The 22,987-nt window shown below is 49.7% G+C and overlaps 1 protein-coding gene across 1 annotated transcript in view; it reads left to right on the plus strand.

Moving 5' to 3' along the window:
• SLC6A11 (solute carrier family 6 member 11) overlaps positions 1–22,987 on the plus strand; it is a 123,795-nt gene that overhangs the window by 97,614 nt on the left and 3,194 nt on the right. Inside the window, exons 8-13 of the mRNA XM_027957761.2 lie at positions 3,112–3,236; positions 13,461–13,573; positions 16,208–16,345; positions 18,827–18,929; positions 19,637–19,737; positions 20,537–20,707. Coding sequence (XP_027813562.1) covers positions 3,112–3,236; positions 13,461–13,573; positions 16,208–16,345; positions 18,827–18,929; positions 19,637–19,737; positions 20,537–20,707 — 751 coding nt within the window. The remainder of the gene's footprint in view (positions 1–3,111; positions 3,237–13,460; positions 13,574–16,207; positions 16,346–18,826; positions 18,930–19,636; positions 19,738–20,536; positions 20,708–22,987) is intronic.

The following is a 22,987-nucleotide window of genomic DNA, read 5'->3' on the forward strand; positions in this document are numbered from 1 at the left end:
CCGACAGCATAATAGCTTCTGGAGGTCTTCAAAGCCCAGCTCAGCTCCTGCCAACTTCAAAGTGCATGTTATGTAGCTTTTCACCTAGAAGGTGCCCTGTGGGGAAGGAATTAGAGGGCTACAAATGGAGCAAACCAGATGGGGAAAATCCTCACTTCAGAACACAGGCTGCTAGGCTCTCTGCTTGTAGGTAGGGGTGCTCTGAAGAAGGGGAGCAAGGGCACAGAGCTGGAAGGGGCCTTGGATCTGCTCAGAGCCTGTGTCCCTCTGTGGTCAGGAAGTCACTTGAGGCAGGTGGGCTCTGGGGGAAGGTGGGGACCTTGCAATAAGGGACATTTGTTTCCAGCAACCACATGAATACCCAAAGGTTATTTTCCAAAAGTCAGGATTTAGAAGTCTGAATTCTTAGGGAGCACTGTTTCTGTGTAGCTCCTAGGGAAAAAGTAGGCTTTTGTGTCTGGGACAGCTGGATTCATATCTCAGCCTCAGTGTTGTTCAGTCTCTTAAGTCGTGTCCAGCTCTTTGCGACCCCGTGGACTGCAGTACTCCAGGCTCCTCTGTCCTCCAGTATCTCCCGAGTTTGCTCAGATTCGTGTCCACTGAGTCAGTGATGCTATCTAACCATCTCATCCCCATCTTCTCCTTTTGCTTTCAGTCTTTCCCAGCATCAGGGTCTTTTCCAGCTTCACCAGCAGATGACAGAGAGCTTGAGTGTGTGTCTGCCCTCCCTGGGCCTCAGGATTCAGTGACAGTGCTCAGCACTTCCGGTCCAAAAACACAGAAGAATCCCAGCATGGAGAGGCTGTGGACAAAACCCTTTCCTCAGCAGTGCTGCCTTGCTTTGCACTGTTTCCAGGGGTGGGAAACAGGCATGCAGGACAGACTTATCTCAGCCTTAGGAATAACTTGGCCTTCCTGGGCTGAGCTGACTTTCCCTCAGAGTAGAGGTGATCATGCGTGCTAAGTTGTTATAGTCATGTCCAACTCTTTGCAACCCTATGGACTGTTGCCCACCAGGCTCCTCTGTCCATGGGATTCTCCAGGCAAAAATACTGGAGTGGGTTACCATGCCCTTATCCAGGGGATCATTGCAATCCAGGGATCAAACCTGTGTCTCTTAGGTCTCCTGCATTGGCAGTTGGGTTCTTTACCACTGGCGCCACATGGGAAGCCCAGAAGGTGATCAGGCCTGCAGATAAAGTCTCCAGTCTTGGTAGCCCAGTTTTTGTCCACAGTGCCTGAAGAGTTCTGTAGAAAAGGCCTGTATCTGTCAGTCACTGCTGCAAGAATGCCGTGTAACAAGCATCCCCAGAACTCAGTAGCTAACCACCAAAACCACAGCATTTGCTTTTATTGCTCATAAGTCTGCTGGGGACTCTGTCTTTCAGGCTGTAGGTTGGACAGGTTTGGCTCCAGGGTCCAGGCAAGGCTCAAGGCCATGCCATGTGTACATTCTGGGGTCCAGGCTGCAGAGATAGGAGCTACTCTTGGAAAGGGCTTCTCATGGCAAATCACAGAAGGGGTGAGGACAAGACCAATTGCACAAGTGCATCTCAACTCTGTTTATGTCACATCTGTTGCTATCTCATTGGTCAAACCAAGTCACGTGGGTAAGCCCTCAGTCAATGGGGCTGGGAAATACACTCCACCCCAGGGAGGAAGGCGTGGAAGTGACTGCTTGCTGGAAAATGACTTAATTGATCACAAGGCCCAAGAGACCCTCTTATCCAAGCCACCTTGTCATGTAGCCAATGAGAGCAGGCCCAGAGAGAAGATACTGCAGGGAGAATTGGAACCCTAGTCTAATGCTCTTCCCACCATGCCCTTGGTTCCCAGGGTCAATGCAAGGCAACTGGGGATCACAGTCAGCGACATCAGTGTAACCTTTGATTGCATTGCAAAAAGTATGGTGTCAGGAGAAGAGGAGGTGAGAGTCCTGCTCTGTGCTTGAGTCTAGTGCTCAGTCCTGGGTGTGACACTCTTGAAGAGGGACGAGCTGGGCTGAATTTCAGAGCACAAACAGGGTCACTGGTAAGGGACCTGGGGGCTTCAACTGAGCGAGCTGAAGTCTCAAGGAGCTATAGGGCCTCTGTCTTCAGGCCTTTAGGCTGTCGGGGAGATTAGAACTAACACTTCCCAGAGAAAGTGGATTTGGGTCGAACAGAGCATGAGGAAGTTCTTACACTGTCAGCGGCAGGAGCCATCCGAGGAGCGAAGCGCCATGGAGCAAGGTGGGTGGTCCTGCTGGCTAGGGTCGTGGTGGGGATGCTCCGGGCTGGTGCTGCTCCAGGGAGGAGACTGGACAGCCCACCCAGGGCCCTCCCTTTAAAGTGAAGCGTCACGGGTGTTGTAAGCCTGACTCTCACGTGCATGCTCTGTGGTGGCCAAGGTCCCAAGAGTCTGAGTCCCTGACCCGCCTGCGTGAGGGCGCACAGCCCCAGGTTGGAGGGGCCGGGAGGTACGGGCTCCGTCTTCTTCCTCTTGGCGGAGCCTCGTCGTTTGTAGTCCGGAATCTCCTGCATCACGGCTCTGTGCTGGTGCTTCTTTGCTGTGAATCCTGGCCAGGAGCAGGGGGCAGTCACTGCCCTGGTGAAGCAGCCCCCCACCACCCAACTCCATGTGGGGTCTGGCCTGGGAGGGTCTGCTCCTTGCAGCATCAGAGTGGAGGCTTGTGTGAGGTCTGGGAGACGCTGGGCCAGGAGGGGTGTCTCTCCTGAGGCCTCTCTGCTGGCTGGGAAGCAGCCCTTTGTTTTAGAGGTTGCTATCTTCATGCTTTGAGCTCCCAGAAAATCAATCCTCTCTCACTTCCCTTGGTTTTCTCTCCTGCCAGGAGTTTGGAGAAGCATTGGTTTGTCTCCAAGTCTTTCCTTCCTGGTGTACGTTTTCCCACTTGCCAGCCTCCCTTCCTTCCCACCCCCTGTCTGTGCTTCTGGTCTGCGACTGACCTCACCTTCTAGGAAAATGCAGGAGAAGCTGTGTGACCGTGGGCCAGCCACCTCCCCTCTCTGAACCCTGAGGGCTTCCTTGGCGCTAAGACGAAACGTGCCAGCGCTGCACCAGTTCCGCCCACCGGATTCTGACCCGAGCCCCTCTGCCTGCTTCCCCCGCCAGGGACTGCATCATGCTCTGTTGCTTGAACAGCGGCACCAGCTTCGTGGCCGGGTTTGCCATCTTCTCAGTCCTGGGCTTCATGGCATATGAGCAGGGGGTGCCCATCGCCGAGGTGGCAGAGTCAGGTGAGTTTGCCAAAGTGGAACCGTGGCCTTCCTCCTCAGCTTGCTCTTCTCCTGGGCTCAGGTCTCAGGAGGGGGCCCCCGTCCCTCTGCAGACCAGGCTCCTGCGGGGGAAGCCGCCAGCCCAGAGCACCGCCACTGTCGCCTCGAGAACCACAGGAGCCTCCGCTGGCCTCCCTGCCTCCACTGCCGTCCCCTCTGTCCCGAGCGTCCCACTCCTGCAGAGTGATTGGGCTTTGAAATGCAAAGCTGACCGTGTGCTCCCCTGGCGAACATTCTCTTTTGGCTTCTCATAAGGCCGACCTCTCGGCGTGGCCCCCAAGGCCCTGCCCTGCCCAGCTCCTGTGGTCTCACTGTGCACCTCGCTCCCCCAGGCTCACTCCCCACCACATCGCGGTCCCCTTTCACGTCTGTGGTTGCCGCCTCCCTCCCACCCCAGCGCTTTTGCACGTACTGTTCTCCCTCTGCTGAAAGGACCCCTTTCTCTTTCTTCATTCGATGGGTAGACTCACCATGAGTTTGACATTCTTCATGTAAAATGACACGTGTTTGTATCAGACACGCCACAGGTAGGGTAGTTGCTGCTGAAGAGATTGTGCAAAATGGTGAAGAAGTCTCCCCTTGATTCACATGGTTTTGAATCCTGGGACAATTCATTGTATAGTATTTTAAAGTACAAAAATAGTTTGTATCTACATGACAGAGTTAGACGCTAACCTTCATACATCTAAATAGGTTTCTCAGCTACAGGAATGTCTGGTGAGGCAGTCAGGAGCATCACAGAGGGTCCAGCCTCCCTGGCTTCTGTCTGCTCAAGGCTGCTCACGACCCCCTTTTGTTAGGACAACCCCTGCCACCTGCAGGGCTGCGTTGCCTCCGTTGAGAACTCTAGTCCGTGGCGTGGCTGCTTTTGCCTGACATGCACAGATAGGAAGTACCCCTCTGACCCACCAAGCTGGGCAGGGTGGTGGGTGTGGACCCTGGATCAGGAAGCCAGTTGCCGAGCTCGGCTTCATGGCCCCTGGGGCTCCACCTTCTTCTACATGATATCTGTCAGAAAGAGAGAGAGACAGTCCCTGCTGAAATCAGGGGACCAGAGCTGGACCAGAGGATATTAACATGACCAAAGCTGTCTATCGTAGATTGCACACTCAGGGCAGGAACTGCCTCATATGATCCTCAACTCAGCCTCGCAAGGTGGCACTTTCGCTACCCCTGTTTTACCAGTGAGGAAGCTGAGGCTCAGAGAGGTGTGGTCGCTTACCTAAGGTCACATACACTGCAAGGAACAGAGCTATTGGATTTGATCCAGGCCACGCTCTGAGTGCTCTGTCCTGCAGCCCACGGTAGGCAGGCACCTGGCACTTCACACAACGTCCATGTTCCTTCATGGCAGTAAACCGCAGCGCAGCCCTGCGCAGAGGAAGTGGCACCTCCTCCACGGGACCTATGCCTGCTCAGAGAATCTGCTTCTTCCTCTGCAAAATGAGCAAACTAATTCCCAGCTCAGGTGTTGAGTGACACAGCATATCCGTGGCACTGTTGTTGCTCTTTTTATCATTATTTCCATTTGATAGATGCATTTTAAAGATGAAGCTCAGAGTGGAGGTAGAAAGGAAAAGAGCCAACTAAGACAAATTTTTTTTCTTTTTTCAAATTGTAAGCATACTTACTGTAGGAAAATGTTTAAATATTGACAAAGGAAAAAGTCACCAGTCTGACTCAGACTGCACTGTGAGGTTCTCTTGCCAGATTTCCATACATATACTGCTATACCTATACTAATAAAACCTGGATCGTATTCGGTTTTATTTTTCCATTCACAATAAAGCATGAGAGTTTTCTTCCTCAGTAAGGAGAGATCTCAGCATCCCAGGTGGCTCATTGGTAAAGAATCTGCCTGCAGTGCAGGAGATGTGGGCTCAATCCCTGGGTCAGGCAGATCCCCTGGAGGAGAAAATGCCAAGCCACTCCAGTATTCTTGCTGGGATAATCCCATGGACAGAGGAGCCTGCCAGGCTGCAGTCCATGGGGTAGCAAAGAGTCAGAGATGGGTGAGCACAGATAGAGAGCTTAATCGTGACTTTTCATGGTCAAGTGAGATTCCACAGAATGGGTGTGCCATGATTGATGTGTGGTATTCCCCTAAACAGATGTACCATGAGTGATTTACTCTGTCTCACCTATCAGGCCCCAGGCTGGTTGTTCATACAGTACTTCGTGAAGCACCTACAGCACCTCTGCAAGGCAGGTTTTATGAAGGCTGTGCAGAATGTGCCCTGCACAGCTACAGGGGACGCCATTCATGTAGACGGCAGTCCTGGGCTTTATGCTGCCCGTTAGAGATGAGGACACTGCTCTGTGGCTCAGAGCATGAAGTGGTTCCTCTAAGGCCGCACAGAACATAGGTGGTACAGCCGGCTTGGCTGCCATCTCTTCTGCCTCACCCTCTGTGTCACTTCAGGTGCTAAGGAGGTAAACCTGCTCTGTGCTTAGGGGTGTGAATCAGACCAAGATGCCCTTTAGGAGTTCCTGCCTTTTGCAGAAATTGCATATTGCAAGTATGTAGCCCTCTCACCTTGCTCAGCAGGATCTTACAGGGAAAATTGTAACTTTCAATACCTAATTAGAAGGATTTAAAGTAAACACTTTAAGTTTTCATCAGAAGAAGCTGGGGGAAAGACAGGAATACAAAGTAAGTAGAGAATGTTAGAACTGTTAGTCAGTTTGTTGTATCCAGCTCTTTGCTACCCTGTGGACTGTAGCTCACCAAGCTCCTCTGTCCGTGAACTCTCCAGCCAAGAATACTGGAATCAGTACCCATTCCCTTCTCAAGGGGCTCTTCCCAACCCACGGATTATACCCGGGTCTCCTGCATTGCAGGTAGATTCTTAACTGCCTGAGCCACCAGGGAAGCCCAGAGTAAGCAGAAGCAAAGAACTAATTAAGGTAAGACATGCAAGAAATAGGGAAAATTTCAAAGTGAAAATTTTGTATTATAAAAGATAGCAAAATTTATAACACGTTGACAGGACTAATGAAAGGAAAAAGGAGAGAAAATACAAATTACTGATATCAGAAATGAAAGAGGAGATGTGGCTACAGGTCCTGCAAACATTAAAAATGAGAATAAGGAGATACCATGAACAACTTCAAACTAATACTTGATAATGTAAATTAAATGGGAACTTCCTAAAAAATACTACATAATTTAGTTAAGCTAACTCAAGAAGAAACAGAAAAACTAAATGGCTTTGTATTTCCAAAAGAAATTGAATTCATTGTCAAAAATCTTTCTACCAAGAAGACTCCAGGCCCTGCTGTTTCACTGCTGAATTCTACTAAATGTTTAAGTAGAAATAATGTCAGTCTTCTTGTTCAGTCACTCAGTCATGTCCAACTGTGACCCCATGGACTGCAGCACACCAGGCTTCCCTGTCCTTTACTATCTCCTGGAGTTTGCTCAAAATCATATCCATTGAGTCAGTGATGCCATCCAACCATCTCATCCTCTGTCGCCTCCCTTCTCCTCTTGCCCTCAATCTTTCCCAGCATCAGTCTTTTCCAGTAAGTTGGCTCTTCGCATCAGGTGGCCAAAGTATTGGAGCCTCAGCTTCAACATCAGTCCTTCCAATAAATATTCAGGGTTGATTCCTTTAGGATTGACTGTTTGATCTCCTTGCAGTCCAAGGGACTCTCAATAGTCTTCTCAAGTACCACAGTTCGAAAGCATCAGTTCTTCAGTGCTCAGCTTTGTTCATGGTCCAACTCTCACATCCATACATGACTACTGGAAAAACTATAGCTTTGACTAGATGGATCTTATCAGTCTTACACAAAGGCTTTTAAAAATTAGAGGAAGTAAGAGTATCTGAGGACAGTGACAACTATATAGCTTCTTATCCCAGTTTTTTCCTGCAAACAACAAGATAAAACAGGAAGGGAAAAGTATATTCTACACAAAACTGCCTTCTGGATAATTTGAAGACAGAAAATGTTGAAGCTGCAGATAACTGTGACAGAAAGAAAAATCACCAATCCCAGCACACAATATCTGCTGCAGAGACAAGCTGAGAAAAACCGTGGGACAGATAAGAAGAGGGAAAGGATCTGGGAGTGATTTGGTGCAGTCACCAGAAAGATTGAATCTACTCTCAATCTGAAAGTCCTGGAAAGCATCTTAACAGATCCTTTAGCAGGGACTACAGGGGTTCAAAGTAGGTGTGCTTTCAAGGAGTAAGGACCATTTAAAGGCATAGGCACATTTTAAAGGAGACATTTGAAACATAAACCTTGCTGAGAAAAAAAGAGGCAGGGGGCAAAAAGAAAGAAGAGCATCCTTTTATAGGGAGATGGTGAACACATGCATAGTGAAGGGAGCCCAAGAGAAAGAGGTAAAATGTAAAGGCCTGCAAAACAAAAGAGAACCAGGGACTTTCCTGGTGGTCCAGTGGCTAGGACTCCATGCTCCCAGTGCAGTGGGCCAAATTTCAAAGAAATAGATACAATCCTCAAGGCTTCCAGGCAAGAAAAGATCATAATAGCAAAAGTATTAACCTAGCACCATACTGTTTGAAACCACCATACAGAGCAAGGCAACGATGGTATAGCATTTTTTAAAATTCATGTTACTAAGTAAAAACCAGGATTTAATATCCAGCCATGTCTTCATGTATCTTATGGCTATATATGTTATATATAGTATGTTAAAGCTATATAGAAAAGCCATTTTTAATATGCAAGAACTTAGAGGCTTCTTGTGATATTCTGACATTCTTCTATCAGAGCATGAACGTCATCCAACCCAATAACGACTGGTAAAACTCCAGAAAAGACTTATGTTGAGCTCTTAAAATATATAAAATGTATTAATATGCATGTATATATATAACATCAAAACAAAGGTGGGGAAGAAGATAGAGAACTAGTGTAGAAATACACTGCATACTGTTACAAAGTAGGGATCATTCAACCAAAAAATAGAAAGAGGAGGCAAGAGAAGGTAGAAAAAACTTCCTGGTGTGTGAGTAATAAGTGGTGGTAGATACTCGTGGGTGTGGGGGACCTGAAAAGACATATATTAAAGGTTTAAATAAGAGACTAAGGGCCTAAGAGCATTAAAAAGAGTACAAGTATGAAGTTAACCACTAGAATAAAAACATCGTTATTGTTCAGTTGCTAAATGAGTCTGACTCTTTGCTACCCCATGGACTGTAGCATGCCAGGCTCCTCTGTGCACAGGCTTCTCCAGGCAAGAACCCTAGAGTGAGTTTCATTTCCTTCTCCAGAGGATCTTCCCAGACCAAGGACCAAACCTGCATCTCCTGCATTGGCTTTTTTTCTTTTTTTTTAACCACTGAGCTACCAGAAGAGCAACATAAGCCTTCCTAAATAATAATTTAAAAAAAAAACAGAATACACAACTCATATACATATGAAATATACATAATTATATATTGTCAGTCAAGACCAAATATATCAATTTTGTCAGTAAAGGTGAATGACCTTAACTCATCTATTGAAAGAAAAAGATTTTCAGTTTGACTCACAAAGTAAAACCTATAGGCATACCGTGTTTTACTGTGCTTCACTTCTTTTATTTTTGGATTTTTCACAAACTCACGGTTTGTGGCAACTCTGCATCAAGCCACGTCTACCAGCACAATTTTTCCAACAGCGTTTACTCACTTCATGTCTGTGTCACATTTTGGTAATTATCACAGTATTTCAAACTTTTAAATTATTATTAAAACTGGTGGATGAGGAGTTGCTTTTCATGAGTGAGTAAAGAAAATGGTTTCTTGAGATCGAATACACTACTGGTAAAGATGTTGTGGCGTTTGTTGAAATGACAGCAAAAGTGCTGGAGAAGACTCTTGAGAGTCCCTTGGACAGCATGGAGATCAAATCAGTCAGTCCTAAGGGAAATCAACCCTGAATATTCATTGGAAGGACTGACACTGAAGCTCCAATACTTTGGCCACCTGATGTGATGAGCTGACTCACTGCAAAAGACCCCGATGCTAGGAAAGATTGGGAGCAGAAGGAGAAGAGGGTGTCAGAGATGAGATGGCTAGATGGCATCATGGTGCAATGGAAATGAACTTGAGCAAACTTTGGGAAATGGTGAGGGACAAGGAGGCCTGGCGTGCCACAGCCCATGGGGTCACAAAGAGTCAGACATGACTGAGCAACTGGACAACAACAGTAAACATAACTGCTAAAGCAGCAGCAGAATTTAAGAGGATTGACTCCAACTTTGAAAGAAGTTCTACTCTGGGTACAAATGCTATCCAAGAGCCCTGCATGCTACAGAGAAATCACTTGTGAAAAGAAGAGTCAGTCGATGGCAGCAAACTTCATTCTTGTCTTATTTTAAGAAATTGCCACAGCCACCCCAGCCTTTAGCAACCACCACCCTGATCAGTCAGCAGCCATCAACATCGCGGCAAGACCTTCCCCCAGCAAAAACACTACAACTCACTGAAAACTCAGACAATGGTTAGCATTCTTCAGCAATAAACTATTTTTTAATCAATGTACATACCTTTTCTTAGACCAACTGGTATTGTTCACTTAGTAGACTAGAGTATAGTGTAAACATAACTTTTATATTTGCTGGGAAACCAAAAAAGTTCATGTGACTTGCTGTACTGGGATGTTCAATTTGCCGTCGTAGTCTGGAGCTAAACCTACAACATCTCTGAGGTATGCTTATCTATTCTGTATATAAGAGACACACCCAGAACAAAGTGACTCACAAAGGCCATAAATAAAGACAGAGTAGCATTCAAGCCCACGTGTATTAAGGATGACAAAGGATAATACTTTTTTTAATGTTAAAAAGCACAATTCACAGTGAAGATATAGCACACACACAAATGTATGGACCAAATAACACAGCAATAATCTTTATGAAGCAAAGAACTGCAGACAGTGCAAGGGGACATAGAAATAAACTAACAATAAGAACTTTACTAAACACATTTATCAATAAAAGTGCAGGAATGAAAATAATTGCATTCCTTGCGCCGAAAAATAAGAACAGCAACAAAATGAACTAAAAGACAGTTCAAGGAAGGAAAAAACAAAAAGCAGAAAGTAATGAAGTAGAGAACTGGGGTGTTTTTTTAAAATAATAAATGAAAATTCTAGGTTTTTCAAAATAAAAATAGGCAAATCACCAGATGAGCAAGGCGGGGGGCGGGGGGAGGGAAACAAGGTTGGAGGGTAGAGAACATACAAATAACAAAATAAGAAATTACAAAGGGGAGATAACCATTGGAGCAGAAGACATTTTTTAAAATCATAAGAGATTACTTTGCAATCCTCTTTGCATATAAATTTGAAAACCTAGATGAAATGAATATTTTCCTAGGGAAATGGAGATTGCTAAACTGACCCCATTTGACTTAGAAAGCTTAAACAGGCCAATTTCCATAGAAGAAACAAAGTTACTGAAGAGCAACCTCACAGGAAAACATCAGGCCCTGATGGCTTCTCAGAGGAATTCTACCAAACCTTTGAGACCAGATAAGATAGGCCCAGTGCTCTATAAATTATTCCAAGTTATTGAAAATGGAGGAAACTTTCCTAATTCATTATCTGAAACACATAGTATTGAAACCTAAACCAAATAGACAATGCCAAGAAAGAAAACTACAGATTAATATCACTCATGCATGTTGATGCCAAAATACCAAATAAAGTATTAGCAAACTCAAATCTAAAATATTAGAATCCAAAATCACATTAAGAAGGTAATATATACCATGTCCAGGTAAGATTTATTCAGGAATAATGGAAGGTTGATTTAATGCTAAAGCCATTAATATCACACACCATATTAATAGTCCAAACAAAGTAAATCATAAAATTATCTCCATAGATGCGGAAAAAGTCCTGGAAAAATTCAACATTCATTCATTATAAAAAATAAATAAATGGAAATTAAAGGATATTTTTTAAAATAGGTGTGTGCATAAAAGTTTAAAAAGTAAAGAGAATGGTTGCCTACAGTGGTGAGTGGAAAAGGGATAGAAAAAGGTGAGGAATTAAGAAGTAAGGAGAAGGAAGAACACCTCTGAGTATTTATCTTTGGTAGCTCTTACTGAGAGCCACAGTATTACTGAGAGCACCCAAGACAAATAGTTACTTTTGTGTGGGTGAAACCAAATATACAAATAGTAATGAATGAACTTAACTATATTACAAATGCATAATGCAGTCATTCTGAAAAGAATGGGACAGAAAAGAGCTAACAAAAGTGAATTTCAGGAAGCAGTATGTTGACTGAACATTGTAAAGCTGAAAACATGTTCCATATTGTACTGAAATTCCTAGAGAGTATAATAAGGCAAGAAAAAGTAAAAGTATTAAGATTATAAAGGAAAAATTAAAACTGTCTTCATTCATAAACAACATGATTGACCACACAGAAAATCCTAAGAAATCTACCAAAAAAAATTTTTAACCAACAACAAACAATTGGGAAATTTTTATATTCTGCTTTTCACAAAATGTAATTTAGAAACGAAAAGGTAAGCAACAGACTTGGAGAAGATAATCATAATTCATAAAGGGTTTGGAGAAGGAAATGGCAACCCACTCCAGTGTTCTTGCCTGGAGAATCCTGGGGACGGAGCCTGGTGGGCTTCCGTCTATGGGGTTGCACAGAATTGGACACGACTGAAGCGACTTGAAGCAGCAGCAGCAGCATCCCAAATATATTAAGAATTCTCACAATTCAGTAAAAAGAAGCTAACCCAACTGAAAATGGGCAAGAACACAGGAGGTACTTCACAAAAGAAGATGTTGATATGTAGCAAATCCTTGGTAGTCCAGTGATCAGGACTCCTTGCTTTCACTGCTGAGGATCTGGGTTCAGTCCTTGGTTGGGGAACTGAGATCCTGCAAGTCACAACATGGGCAAAAAAATAAATAAATTGAAAATTTTAAAAAAATAGTAAAAAGATTTATTAATGGACAATAAAGATATGTGAAGATACTTCACACTGTTAGTCTTCAGGGAAATACAAATTTAAAACATATAACACTTCATATCCACTATAATGACTAAATTTAAAAGACTGACAACCTCAAGTGTTGACAAGGATGTGGAGCCCCTGAAACTCAATTGTTGCTGATAGGAATGCAAAATGACAGAGTCACTTTGGAAATATGTTTGGCATTTCTTAGAAAATTAAACATGATTCCCATATGACCTGGTAATGCCCCTCCTAGGTAGGATGAACAAAGCTAATCTCAGGTGGAAAAAAAAAAAAAAGATCAGTAGTTGCCCAGTACAGAGACCGGAAGTGAGGGCGGAGAGACTGCAGAGGGGGCCAGGGATGGAGGAAGTGCTCTCTGCTCCAGTGGCGGTTATCTGGGTGTCTCCACGTTTCAAAACTCATTGAATCATACACTTAAAATGAACACTTATGATCAGTAAATTGACTTTAATAAGGCTGTTTTTTAAAGAAGATAATGAGGATAAATGTTTCTTGAACATTTACCTTTTTAAGTGCTTTCCATATTTTTGCATCATCACACTGAACTCCACCAGCTGCCTTCTTAGGTAGGAATCCATTGTTCCCATTTTCTAGCTGAGGGGACAAGGGTGAAGCTCCCAGTAAAGAATGGGGATTTGAGCCCTTGGCCACCGTGCTGCAGGGCTAGAACATCCCATCCTGAGGCTGTGCTGTCAAGCCCCCTTTTGGGAGCAGTCAAGAGGAGTGAGTGTGGACCTGGGAGATGCTCAAAGGAGAAGGCGGCCTGGGTGGACCAGCATTTGTCCAAGCCCTGACTGCTTACATAGGAGCCACTGGTCCTTCTGTCACCCTAGACTGCCTGAATTAGGATCTCTAGGTGGGCCTGAGAACCTGCATTTTAATAAGAATGCCTCCCACCACCACCTCTCTTCACCTACCCCAGTAAGAATAGAGACATGTCTGTGTAGAGGAGGGTCTGGGTGTCAGACTAACCTGGACTTGAGTCTTGACCCTTCCAGATCCTTGCTTCCTTCTCTCTGCCTCAGCTTGCTCATCTGTACAATGGGTATCCTTGTAGAACCAGGAGCATGGGGTGGCTGTGAGATGTACATGATTCAAGGAAGAATTCAGCACAGCACCTGGCACAAAAGAAACACTTAGTCCATTTTAGATGAACATAGTAATTGAATGAGGCACTGAACTCCACTCAGCCCCCTTCTCTCTGCTTCCTCTCCAGGCCCTGGCCTGGCCTTTATCGCCTACCCAAAGGCTGTCACCATGATGCCCCTCTCCCCACTCTGGGCCGCCTTGTTCTTCATGATGCTCATCTTTCTGGGCCTGGACAGCCAGGTAAGCGGGGAGCCCAGGGGGGCAGCAGCACTGGGGGCAGGCGCTGCTCCCAGGAACAGATCTGGGGCCTGCACACCACGTCCTGGTTCTGGTCAGTCAGGACCAACCCGATCGTAAAAGACTTGGGAACACAGAAAAGCACCTGCTTTCTTCCCTGATCTCCGCATCGGGGCTCCCGTGACATGCCCCAGGTGGACGCCTGGGTGGGTCCTGGGTACCACCACCTGCTCCCGCTCCCCCCACATCCGTACCCTGCCCCCACCCACCTCTGTTCTCCTGCCTCTCCCAGACCCACCCCCACTTGGCAGCCCACCTTCCTCCAGGAAGGATGTGGAGTTAGAACTAACAATTTATCTGTTTGCGTTTTCCTTTCTCTTAACGCAAATGTGCGCACTTACATCTTTTCATGCCCGTCTACCCTCCCACCCTCTTTCAATCCCCTCTTTGGTTTTCCTGCTGGAATCCTGTGGCCTCTTCATCTCCAGAAATCAACCCTTGGTCCTGCTGCTGTATTGTGGCTGGCCTTCCTAAGAGCCCCAGAGAAGTTCTTCCAGCCAAAGCCAGGCACTCTGAGGCTGTCAGACAGGGGTCTCTTTGCGAGGTGCTCCCCGCCCCCCTGCCTGTGACCTTGTGCGAGTCACTCAGCATCCAGGCCCCATGGCTGGTGTGGCTGTCAATCCAGCCACGTCCTATTTCTTCCCCTGGATGATTTCTCAGAAGCTGCTAAGCCGAGCTGCAGAAGCAACCGGGTGTTTTTGCTGATAACCGTCCCTCCATTGTCACCGGCAGAGGCCTCAGGAGGGATCAGCAGCTTGTGTGACAGTGACCGGCTTGTCTCCTCAGAGGGGTGCGAGGCCCTGGGCTGAGCCAAACCAACACTAGGGCTGTGGTACTCTGTTTGCAAAGGGGGCCTGGGGCCCCAGGGCAGGGGGTGGCTGCTCAGACCACCCCCAGGTGTGCCTGGGCTGTGTCCCCAGTTTTTAACCATGATAGCCATATGGGCTGGTGGGGGCAGGGCTTCTGTTATCCCCATTTCACAGAGGAAGAAACTGAGGCTCAGAAAGGCCAAGTGACTTGACGGGATATGCTCCCAGGTCTCTGCACCTCGTAGCCCATCTGCTCTGATGCCTTTTCAGTTTAAGTGCTGGATCAACAGCGTCCCCTGAGTCCCCTTCCTTCCCTATAGACCCTAGAGAAAGGACGAGCACAGCTAGTCTTTCCCTAGAGACAGGACAGCCTGGAGGCCAGGAGCCTGGGCGTTGGAATCTAGACTGAGTTTAAGTCCCAACTCTTGCCAGCTGGGTGACTCTGGGCTGTGCTCAATCCCTTTGCACAATGAGGATGGAAATACCTTCCCTGGGGAGATAGACATGGACCAGAAAGGACATGGAGCCAAGCAGTGGCTCCAGGGATGGGAGTGCCCCCAAATAATGACCTCCCAGTGCCCCACAGTGGTGACAGCCCAGCCTCTGGAACAAGATTGCCTGGTTCAAATTCAGGCCCTGAAAGATTAGACCTTTGTGACCTCAGGGCAAGTTCCCTACACCACTATGCTTCTGTGTCTTCTTTACAAAAGAGGGACAATGGTAGAACTTAATACATAGAGGTTAAAGAAATTAACATCTGTTAACTACCTAGAACTGAGCCTGGCACACAATAAGCACCGTGTGTTCACCACTGTTGTTATTATCATTTATCAAACATTTTCTGAGCTTCTGCTCTGTGCCACTTGAAGTAGATGTCAGTAACATGGCCCTTGCCTTCCAGGGCCTCACCTTTTTGTAAGGAGACAGATCTGAGCAAGCATGGACCCTATAGATGAGGGGTATGGACTGGGCCTGGAATAGGGGCTGGGGTCTGTTCTGCCCAAGTCGAGGGCAAGAAGCAGCAGTCAGGGAAAGGCTCATGCAGGAGACCTGCCTGCAGTGCTGGGAGAACTCGGGGAGGGGGTGAAGGATATGCTGGGCTATTTGGTCTGGGTGTTGACGGTTGAGTAGGAGTGTGACTGATCTCATTCCTGGCCCTCTCTCAGCATGGTGGTACACATATGCATAGTGCCTCAAGCTCTTCCATCTAAACTTGCCCAGCCCAAACACAAGAGCTGGGTATTAGCTCCCTTGGTTGCCCTCCCCCCAGCAGAAGGCCACCCGCCCTCCGGAAGCAAAGGGCAGGGGCACTGTCACAGACCTGGAAGATGAAGTAAGTCAGGCCCCCACAGACTGATCAGAGCCCTCAGCTCTCAAGACAGTTACCCACACTGCCATCTTGCTTCCCAGGCCAAGACTGGATCTCATTTATTTCGTCCACCCTAGAACAAGGCCCAGCACATGGGCACATGACTGGCAGCATAAGGGAGAAGGAATTCTGGCTTTAGAGTCAGGAGGACTCTGCTGCTTCCTAGCTGAGAGACTTTGGGCTGGTCACCTTCCCTCTCTGAGCCTCAGGGTCCTCTTGTGTTGAATGGGCCTGCTGGCATTCTGTAAGTGCGGGGGATACTGTTATTCTCGGATCCTCCGTCAGGGTGAGAAAGTGTGGCAGTGAAGGCGAGGCCCGGCAGGGAGGGAAGGCCGGGCTTTAGGGCTGCTGTGTCTGCCTGGAGCCAGGGCCTCACACCGTCGTTTCTGCCCCATCCAGTTCGTATGCGTGGAGAGCCTGGTGACCGCCGTGGTAGACATGTACCCCAAGGTCTTCCGGAGAGGCTATCGGCGGGAGCTGCTCATCCTGGCCCTGTCGGCCACCTCCTACTTTCTGGGTCTTGTGATGTTAACAGAGGTGAGTGATAGCCACACAGGTAAGTGGCATGGACAGAGTAACACGAGGGGTAAGTGCCTGGGCTTTGGTGGCGCTAGTGGTAAAGAACCCCCTTGCCAATGCAGGAGACATAAGAGACGCAAGTTTGATGCCTGGGTCCGGAAGATCCCTTGGAGGCGGACATGGCAACCCACCCCAGTATTCTTGCCTGGAGAACGCCATGGACAGAGGAGCCTGGCCGACTACAGTCCATGAGGCTGTGAAGTGTCAGACACAACTGAAGTGACTTAGCATGGACCCGTTTGGGTTAGGCGGATCTGACATCACATGCCAGCTCTGACCTTGACTGGCTGGGTGACCCTGCCTCCAGGTCCGGCCCTTCTCAGCGACTCTATGTTCTCGTGCTCATGATGAGTCATCGTGAGACGCCATGGAAGTTCTCATTCAGCACTTGTATAAATGCTCAGCTCCAGGTCTCCCCCGCCAGAAGAATAACACTCACAGTGAGGAAGGCTGGGTTTACCTGGTCATTACGAGCAGCCATGGCAACCCACTCCAGTACTCTTGCCTGGAGAACCCCATGGACAGAGGAGCCTAGCGGGCTAGAGTCCATGGGGTCGCAAAGAGTCAGACACGACTGAGCAGCTAAGCCCATGAGTATCCAGATGCCCAGGCTACCCCTTTTAGTGAAACTTCTGGGCGAAGGAGGCACTGTCTGCTGGAGAACCCCCAGCTAGTGGCTTTCACTGGCCTCAAGTTCAGAACAGGCTTCATCGCTGAGGAACCTGGACACCTTCAGGTGCTGCATGTTCCAGCTTCAACCCTCCGCATGTCCCCTCTTATCTCTGCCAGGCCTGTGGGCAAGGCGGGGCTCATCACACTCCCAAACTCAGACAGTCTCATAAAGCCATGATTCTCTTCCCTCCTGCAGCATCCTGTCTAACAAATACTTTCTTAAGTACCTTGGGAAGGCGAAATTAGGTATATTTTTACCCACACTCACAAAATTAATTTAAAAAACCAAGCTGCTCTCCCCCTCCAAATAACCAAAAAACTGTTGCCAGGAGACACAAAGGGGTTTTGTAAGGAACATGGAAAAAGTGAGGGAATTTAGAATCTGTCAAAGCAGCTGATGTGGTACTGAGGTCGGTCTGCTGATCTTCATCATTCTCTGCCTCTCAATTCAAAAAGGCCACCTCCTTCTGGAAGCCTCCTCTGCTTTCCTTCCCACCCAGGACTTCATTCTAAGCTCGATCCAGGCTCCATCTGGACATTACAGTGACCTGTCTATTCACCTGCCCCACCAGTCCCCAAGGTTGTCAAGAATAGGAGCCAGCCTTGATCTGTGCCCTTGGGGCCTGCTCCTAGTCATTGTCACAGTAATGGGAGGATAATCAGCATTGGAGCAAATGAATGGTGCCACACTTCCCCCCTGCCTTTCTCTACACAACCAGTGAGCAGGGCCTCATTAAGTGCTGATTAATTACACAAAGTAGAGTCTTTCGTCACGTACAAACTGGGGGGTTACCTGATGCCTTCAAGAGGCTGGTGGGCTACAGGAAAAGCAGGCATTCGTGGGCATCCTCGGCTTGCAGCAGGCCCATCGGTGGAGGGCTCTCCTGGACGCCAGCTGGCCGGCCCTGGTACCCTGGCTCACAGAGCCCTCTCCCAGGCCTTGGGCCCCAGACCCAACATGGAGCCAGTGCTGTGCCTGCCCTGGACCAGGAATCAGCAGACACTCAGGCCCCACACACTCACCTTCGCCCTCTGCAGAGGCATGTCTGTGAGTGACCACACTGGGAAATTAAACCTGCCAAATGGGCCGTGGCAGACTCAGTAATTGCTGGAACGATCTTCTCCCTCATTTAAACACATTTAAAGCTCTGCTGTAGGGGAAAATAGTCTGCAAATATCTGCTCCTCCACGGAGGTGAGGGGGTAGGCGGTGAAGGTCACAGGCTCTGTAGCCGGACGCCTGGGCCCGGTCCTCAGGCCCACAGCTGGGTGACCTGTGGTGACCGGTGGTGTGGGTTCTCAGCACCCCAGGGCTCCGCTTCCCTGCGTGCACACTGAGGACCCCAGCAGCACCGGCCTTATGACCGCACGAGGCAGGACCTACAAAAGCTGCTGTGTGGACGCGTAGGAGAGGGCGAGGCTAGAGGCAGGGAGGTCTGTGGGGAGGCCGTCACAACCCCCTGGAGAGAGGTGCTGAGCCCGCCCGACCTCCAGTCTCCAGTTTTCTGTGTTGTGTCTAGCATTCAGGGAGCAGAGACAAGACAAACCTCTGAGATCCCAGCAACCCCTGAGGGTGGTCTAAGGGGGCACCCAGCTGCAGTGGGTGCGGCATTCAGAATGCTGGAGAGACCAGTCTGCCCTGGTGGACGTGACTCCAGGGTGGGAGGTGACCGCAGGGCAGGGCGCCCTCGCCGAGGCCAGCCGGCTAACTCCGCTCTCCCGTATGTCTGTCTGTCCGTCTTCCCTGCGTCTGTCCTCCACCCCGCAGGGCGGTATGTACATCTTCCAGCTCTTTGACTCCTACGCCGCCAGCGGGATGTGCCTTCTCTTTGTGGCCATCTTCGAGTGCATCTGCATCGGCTGGGTGTACGGTGAGCGGAGGCCCAGCCCGCCACCCCCAGCGCCCGGGACCTGGGTGGGCTGGGCTTCCCTGTGGCCCGTCTCCATCTCCATCAGCCTCTTCCCCTCAGGGACGTCTCGGGTTCTCCCACCTGTTGGAAGACCCTCCTGCTTGTATACCCTTTTGCAGCACAGGGAGGGGTTCCAGGCTCAGGCACTGTAACCTTGGGTCCATCCTCCTGCCCCTGAGGCTCAGTTTTCCCATCTGTATAATGGAGTAGTCATCATGGTGGCTGCCGGTAGGAGGGAGTGTAGACAAACCAGCCAGCCCAGTGACCGGCCCTTAGCACCTGTCTTTGGGTCTTCCTGTTCCCCAGACCAAGTGAGTGGATGGGAGTTGCTGGGCTTGTGAATAGACACCCACCAGCCCTTCTGTCTGAGCCCCGACCCCCACCCCACCCACGCAGGTCAGCCAGCCTGACCCTGCTCAGAGCGACCACCCTCCACCTTTTCCCCAGAAACTCCTGACTGAGTCAGGAGGGGTCTCTTCAGAGCCCCTTCCACCACAGTTTGTCCTCACGCCGCACATCACTAACACCCTGGTAGTTTCTAAGCGGTAAGTCGGGTCCCTGCCGCAGTTTGTCTCCTGCTGGGGAACGCAGACACTCATCGCCTTTCCTCTGAGGCTTGTACAGAAATTCTCTGGGGTGCGTGTGCCCGTCTGCTTTATTCTGGACAGGAAGCGACCGCTTCTATGATAACATCGAAGACATGATTGGCTACCGGCCGTTGTCACTCATTAAATGGTGCTGGAAGGTCGTGACCCCCGGGATCTGTGCGGTAAGGGTGCTGCTGGGAGCCACCTGCAGCCCACCACGCCCCTACTTCTCCACCCCCCACCCACTTCACCCCAGAGCCCAGGCCTGACTGAGGCCAAAACTGAGGAGGTGATGTCCTCCTGGGGGACCCTCTGTGCACTCAGAAAGTCCAAGGCAACTGACACCTTTCCAAGCCCATGTTTTTTTGGGAGTCAGTCTCTGGGCTGGGCTAGGGGGCCTCACTAAGACCCCAGTCATGCCACCAGCTTGCTGTGACAGTGAGCAAGTCACCTCTCTTCTTGGGGCCTCAGATTCTGAACCCGCAAGCCTGGGCAGATGGCACCCACCTCGGTAGGGGGTGAGGCGTGAAAGACATCTGGCTCTGCTGTTAACAATGAAGCAGCAGCTTGAGGGTAATGAGAGGCTCACGCTCTGCCCCTCAGACCAAACTGCGGAGAGGCCTTGGTGAAAGGATGTTTAATTAAAGAAACAAAACCGCTGCTCTTCCCCCAGTCCTTGGCACTGGAAGTATCTCAGAGCATCTTCACCAACCATCTTAGTTCTGAAAGTCAGCTTTGAAACCAGCCCTGAGAAGTAGCTAGAAAAAAAAAAATTCTGACTGTTTAGAGGCTGGGGATCAGGCTCCTGGGGGGTCGAGAAGAGTCTCCTGGGACCTATGAGGCCTGTTCCTGTGCTTCTCGCTGTGGACAGGCAGGGTGCCACCTCTCCGAGGCCAGTGCACAGGGTCGGCCATCTCCCCTGCCAGCCGCTCGCACCCAGGCTGAGGGCCGCCCCAGGGACCTCTCCCCATCTCTCTGCAGGGCATCTTCATTTTCTTCCTGGTCAAATACAAGCCCCTCAAGTACAACAACGTGTACACCTACCCCGCCTGGGGCTACGGCATCGGCTGGCTCATGGCCCTGTCCTCCATGCTCTGCATCCCGGTCTGGGTCTGCATCAAGGTGTGGAAGACGGAAGGGACGCTGCCAGAGGTGAGCGGCCCGGGAGGAGGGGTCAGTGAGGCTGGGGCGGCGGGGGGTATGACACAGGGCGGGGCTGGCTGTGCTGGGGAGCGTGAGTGTGGCCACGGGAGCCTCTGGGTTCCCGCTTCCTCATCTGGGCCACGGGCATGATGAGAACGTGCCTCCACATGTCTCCTGGGGAAGCCTGGCCAGCTCCTCCATGGCAGGGATTCATCAGTACTGCTGTGCTGAGGCCTGAAGATTGAGCTGCCTTCCCTGAGTTCTGCCTTCCCTGAGTTCAGTTTTCCCATCTGCAAATGGGTCAGCAGCAGTCCCTCACTTGCAGAGGTTGTTTGAGGACTCAGGGAGTGCCCAGAGGGACAGCACTTGAGCCAGGACTTGGGAGAGAGAGGGGCCAAGTGTCAGCTCCTGGTGTCCTGTCGATCCCGTTCATTAAGGACCCCGTTTCCAGGGTGCAGGGAGAGGGTCTGCCATCTGGGGGCATCTATCCTGTGCCATCATCGTGCAGAGCTCTCTCTGCTCTGCATCGCCTCTATCGTCAGAGAAATGCAGGCACTTGCCTGAGATCAGACTGCCAAGAATGAGCAAACCGACCATCTTCAACAATTCTGTTGAAGTATGTTCTCTGCATCATAAACTTCACCCGTTTCTGGTTCAGTGGCATATTTTTTGTAGCAGTGTTCTGTGCCGTGCTGTCATCACCATAAATCCATTTGCAAACATTTTTATTTATTTACATGTATTCTTAGGTATTCATAAGATTCCCAGTGCCTGTTCCCAGTAAGCCCTGTCCCAAGCCCCAGACCCAGAAATCTCTCTGTATGTGCTTCTTTGGGGGCATTTCGTGCCAATGGAATCGTGCTGCCCATGATCTCCTGGTTGTTTAGTGAATTTGGACCCCGGCCCGTCATAGCCTGGACACCCTCTCTCTTCACTCTCCTTTCCCACCTGCTGGGGGATCAGGAGGTCTGAGTCAGCTTCATGCCCCTTTTGCTAACTGTGTGCTCTGTGCCAGACGCCGCTCTAAGCCGTCGACAGCCAGTAGGCTGCCGAATCCTCCCTCACAGCTGTCCTGTGAGGTGGAGGTGCTTCCTGTCCCCACATCACAGGTGAGGAAGCTGAGCACAGAGAGGGAAAGCAAATTACCCCAGGGCCCACAGCCTTGGAGTGGTAGAGCAGGCACCTGAGGCTGTGCCTTCATGCCCCATACCCCTTGCCTGGTTCTGGCCCCAGTGCAGCACCCCGGGTTCTCGGGGCTGAGCTGTGTCTCACAGACGTGCGGCCTGTGTGGCAATGCCCCCCAAGGCGAGTGCCAGCCCAGAGTCAGCTCCAGCCAGCCCTGCTGTCCACCCAGGGAAGAGCCAGCACCCAGCCAGGGGGAGCAAGCTGAGAGGGAAGGTCCCTCTCTCCAGCCTGCTCCTCCCCCAGAGCAAAGCCAGGTCCTCCACTCCTACAGGGAATGTAGGGCAAGGGCAGTTGTTGATTCTGACTTGGGACCAGGCGTGTGCAGAGGAGAGCTGCCCTGGAGCCCGGATACCTTGGCCCCGGCTGGCCCCTGCCAACACGTTCACATCCCTCCATTTCCAGAGGGGCTTCCCAGGGGGCACTAGTGGTAAAGAACCTGCCTGCCAGTGCAGGAAACGTAAGTGATGCAGGTTCTATTCCTGGGAATAGATCCCCTGGAAAGGGAAATGGCAACCCACTCCAGTTTTCTTGCCTGGGAGAATCCTATGGACAGAAGAGCCTGGCGGGCTACAAGTCCATAGGGTGTCAAGAGTCAGACATGACTGAAGACACTTAGCACACACGCACGCATTTCCAGAAGGTTCTGCCAGCTGATGAGAAGGATCTGGAAGGAAAGATGGGGGTCAGAGAGTTGCTATGAGGGTGGGTAGTCTATGCTAAGAACCATGCACAGGTCAACAAATCTGACACACCTCAGGAAAATGACGCTCAAGGCAGGTGCTGCTGTGAACCTCTTTGACAGATGAAGGACCGAGATGCAGAGGGTTAAGTTCTTGCCTCAGTGAAGCGGTGGAACTGGGAGTCCAGCCCAGGCACCCAGCTCCAGAGCCTATGCTCCCAGCTCCTATCCTGTGTCAAGATCCTAGCGCCTTGCCTGGCACCTAGGAGATGCTCCGCATGATGGTATTATGGGGGGAAGAGGGGCATCCTGCTGGTTAATCCCTCTTGGGCAGAATAGGCCCAGCCTATTAGGCGTGGCAGGATCTGAACATGAAAACAGGACCTTGATCGTAAGAAACCAGCACCCCAAAGTCCTTCCAGCCT

This window comes from Ovis aries, chromosome 19 (genome assembly GCF_016772045.2).
Source record: "Ovis aries strain OAR_USU_Benz2616 breed Rambouillet chromosome 19, ARS-UI_Ramb_v3.0, whole genome shotgun sequence".
Taxonomy (NCBI): Eukaryota; Metazoa; Chordata; class Mammalia; order Artiodactyla; family Bovidae; genus Ovis; species Ovis aries.